General features: G+C 67.5%; 1 protein-coding gene across 3 annotated transcripts in view; it reads left to right on the top strand.

Moving 5' to 3' along the window:
• The window catches only part of BICRA (BRD4 interacting chromatin remodeling complex associated protein), a 16448-nt gene extending 14102 nt beyond the window's left edge, over positions 1 to 2346 (top strand). For all 3 annotated transcript variants that reach the window (XM_042020234.1, XM_042020233.1, XM_042020235.1), the window contains 3 exons: positions 520 to 614; positions 698 to 800; positions 1328 to 2346. In XM_042020234.1, the coding sequence (XP_041876168.1) occupies positions 520 to 614; positions 698 to 800; positions 1328 to 2346 (1217 nt within the window). The remainder of the gene's footprint in view (positions 1 to 519; positions 615 to 697; positions 801 to 1327) is intronic.
• Positions 2347 to 3217: the final 871 nt, after the last annotated feature.

Raw genomic sequence — 3217 nt, 5'->3', positions numbered from 1 at the left:
AGTGGGAATGGGATAGTGGGAATGGGGAATAGCGGGAATGGGATAGTCGGAATGGGATAGCGGGAATGGGATAGTGGGAATGGGGGACAGTGGGAATGGGGTAGTGGGAATGGGGGATAGTGGGAATTGGGGATGGGGGAATGGGGGACAGTGGGAATGGGATAGTGGGAATGGGATAGTGGGAATGGATAGGAGGAATGGGAGTGCTGGGAACGGAGGATACTGGGCATCGGAGTGCTGGGAATGGGGGACAGTGGGAATGGGAGTGCTGGGAATGGGGGATACTGGGAATGGGAGTGCTGGGATAACGGGACGGGCTCAGGGTGACGTTTTTTCCTTCCCTTCCTTCCCTTCCTTCCCTTCCTTCCCTTCCTTCTCCTCCTTCCCTTCCTCATCTTCCGCTTCCGGCTCCATCCGCGCTGTGTCCGTGGATCCCTCTGTGCCTTCTCCGTCCTTCCCTTCCTGCTTTACTCCTGTTCCCGCTCCCGATCCCATTCCCGATCCCATTCCCGTTCCCAGTGGACGAGGAGTTCGAGGCGGTGTCGGAGCAGCTCCTGCGCCGCACGCGGGCGATGCTCAACAAGTACCGGCTGCTGCTGCTCGAGGAGTCGCGGGTGAGCCCCGAATCCCGGGATTCCCCCCAGATCCCTGGATTGCCCCGGTCCCGGCGTGACCGCGGTGTCCGTGTGTCCGGCAGCGCGCGAGCCCCTCGGCCGAGATGGTGATGATCGACCGCATCTTCATCCAGGAGGAGAAGACGGCGCTGGCGCTCGACCGGCAGCTGGCCCGGGACAAGCCCGGTGGGAACGGCGGCCGGGATTCCCGGGGGGAACGGGGCGGGATCCTGGGGGGGTGGGGAGGGGATCCCTGGCGTTTGGGAGCAGAATTCTTGGGGCTGAATTCCCACAGTTTGGGACTGAATTCCTGGGGTTTAGGGGGTTCTGACCAGGATTCCCAGGGTTTGGGATTGAATTCCCGGGGTTTGGGATTGAATTCCCACAATTTGGGACCGAATTCCTTGGATTTAGGGGGGTCCTGGCCAGGATTCAGAAGCAAATTCCTGGGATTTGGGCTCAAATTCCTGGGGTTTGGAACCTGCCGAAGGTCAGCTAGGGGTCAATCAAGGGCTTATCAAGGGTCAATTAAGGTCAATTAAAAGCCAGTCAGGGCTCTCTCCAAGGTCCTTCTCCAGCCCCTGCATCTTTGGGATCCCGAGGGATGAATCCCCTGGGAAAAGGGGCATTTTGGGCGGGAAAAGAGGGGAAAAGAGGCAACACCGTCATGAACGTGCGAATGAACTCTAATTAACGGCTCGTTTCCCTTGCAGACGAATACGTCTCCTCCTCCTCCTCCCGCTCCCATCCCCTCTCCTCCTCCTCTTCCTCCTCCTCCTCCTCCTCCTCCTCGCTGCCCCTCCCCCAGCCCTCCCCCGCCCCTCCCGCGCCCGCGCCCGCCCCTCCCCCGCCGCCCCCGAAGCTGCTGATCAAGCACGGGGGCCGCTCCCCGTCCGTCACCTGGCTCGGGGAGCCGCGGGACCCCCCCCGGGAGCCGCCGCGGGACCCCCATTCCCGAGGGGACCCCCATTCCCGGGGGGAGCCGCCGCGGGACGAGGACGCGCTGCCGTCGCGGAGCCGCCCCCCGATGAAGACGTACGAGGCGCGGAGCCGCATCGGGCTCAAGCTGAAGATCAAGCAGGAGGCGGGGCTGAGCAAGGTGATCCACAACACGGCGCTGGATCCGCCGGGAATGCCGCCGGGAATGCCGCCGGGAGCGCCGCCGCCGCCGCCGCCGCAGCAGCAGCAGCAGCAGCAGCTGAACGGCTCCCTGGAGAAGAAGCCGCCGCCCGGCGCCGCTCCGTGCCGGCTGCCGCTGCGCAAAACCTACCGGGAGCACCGCGAGAGCCCCGAGAGCCGCGAGCCCGCGCGCTCCGAGCGGCGCCCGGTGATCACGGCGCTGCGCAGGGAGCCGGGAGCCGCGCCCCGGCTCCGCGGGAAGGGCGCGCCCGAGGAGCCGTCGGACGGCGAGGACGAGGAGGACGAGGAAGGCGCCGGGGCCCGGGCGGAGCCGCCGGAGCTGGAGCCGCCCTGGGCCGCGCTGGGCCCGGCCGGGAAGCGGCGCAAGGCGGAACCGCTGGAAGTGGACAACGCGTCCTTCTCCAGCGACAGCCCCCAGGACGATTCCCTGAGCGAGCACCTGCAGAGCGCCATCGACAGCATCCTGAACCTGCAGCAGCCGCGCAACCCCCCGGCGCCGCCCTTCCCGGCCGCGGCCCGGCGCTCCGAGCCCCTCCTGCCCCCCCCCAGCCACAACGGCGGCCTCGGCGCCGCCCGGACGTGCACGAGATGACGGGGGGGGACGGCGGGACCGGCACCGGGACCGGGAGTGCGCGAGCGGAGCTTCCCCGGGAGCGGGAGAGCGGCGGGAAGGGCGCGGGAGCTCGCCCGGGATGGGGGAGAGGAGCGGGAAAATTCGGGAGCGGAGCCCCCCGGGACTGGGGGAGGAGCGGGGTCGGAGCCTCCTGGGATGGAGGAGAGAGGATGGGGAGAATTCGGGAATGCGGGAGCGGACCGGGATCGGAGCCTCCCGGCATGGAGGAGGAGAGGATCGGGAAACGCGGGAACGGCCCCGGGAGCGGAGACCCCGGCAGTGGGAGAGGAAAATTCGGGAAGGACGCGGGAGCTCGCCCGGGACTGGGGAGAGGAGCGGGAAATTCGGGAATGCGGGAGCTCCCCCGGGATCGGAGCCCGCCGGGATCGGGAGAGGATCGGGAATGCGGGAGACTCTGCGCGATCCGGGAGAGCCCCGGGGGATCCCGGCGGGAACAGCCCCGGATCCGTCGGGATCGGGGTGGGAGCTGGGAACGGCCCGGGTCGGCTCCACCCGGGATCGGGATGGGAATGAGAAGCCCAAATCCATCGGGATCGGGCTGGGAGAGGGGGAAAAGCCCGGCCTGGCTCTGCCCGGGACCCGGCTGGGATTGGGGTGGGGACGGGAAGAGCTTGGGACGATCCCGAATCCCTCGGACGCCGCCGGACTGGGAGCAGGAGCCGTCGCTTCCCCCCTTCCTGCCCCGTTTTTCCCCCAAAACGGATTTTTTTGGGATCTAACCCAGGCCAAGGGCGGAGTTCCCGCCCCAAATCCCCCCCCGGAACCAAACTTCCATGGGTAATTCTGGATTCATGGAGCGGCTTCTTCACCTCCCTGGGCCGCGCGGGCG

This window comes from Corvus kubaryi, unplaced genomic scaffold, assembly GCF_017639235.1.
Source record: "Corvus kubaryi isolate FWS band 111438036 unplaced genomic scaffold, C.kubaryi_AGA036_p1.0 36923, whole genome shotgun sequence".
Lineage (NCBI taxonomy): Eukaryota > Metazoa > Chordata > Aves > Passeriformes > Corvidae > Corvus > Corvus kubaryi.
Note: the sequence above shows the minus strand (reverse complement) of the source record. Positions and strands in the feature narration are given on the sequence as shown.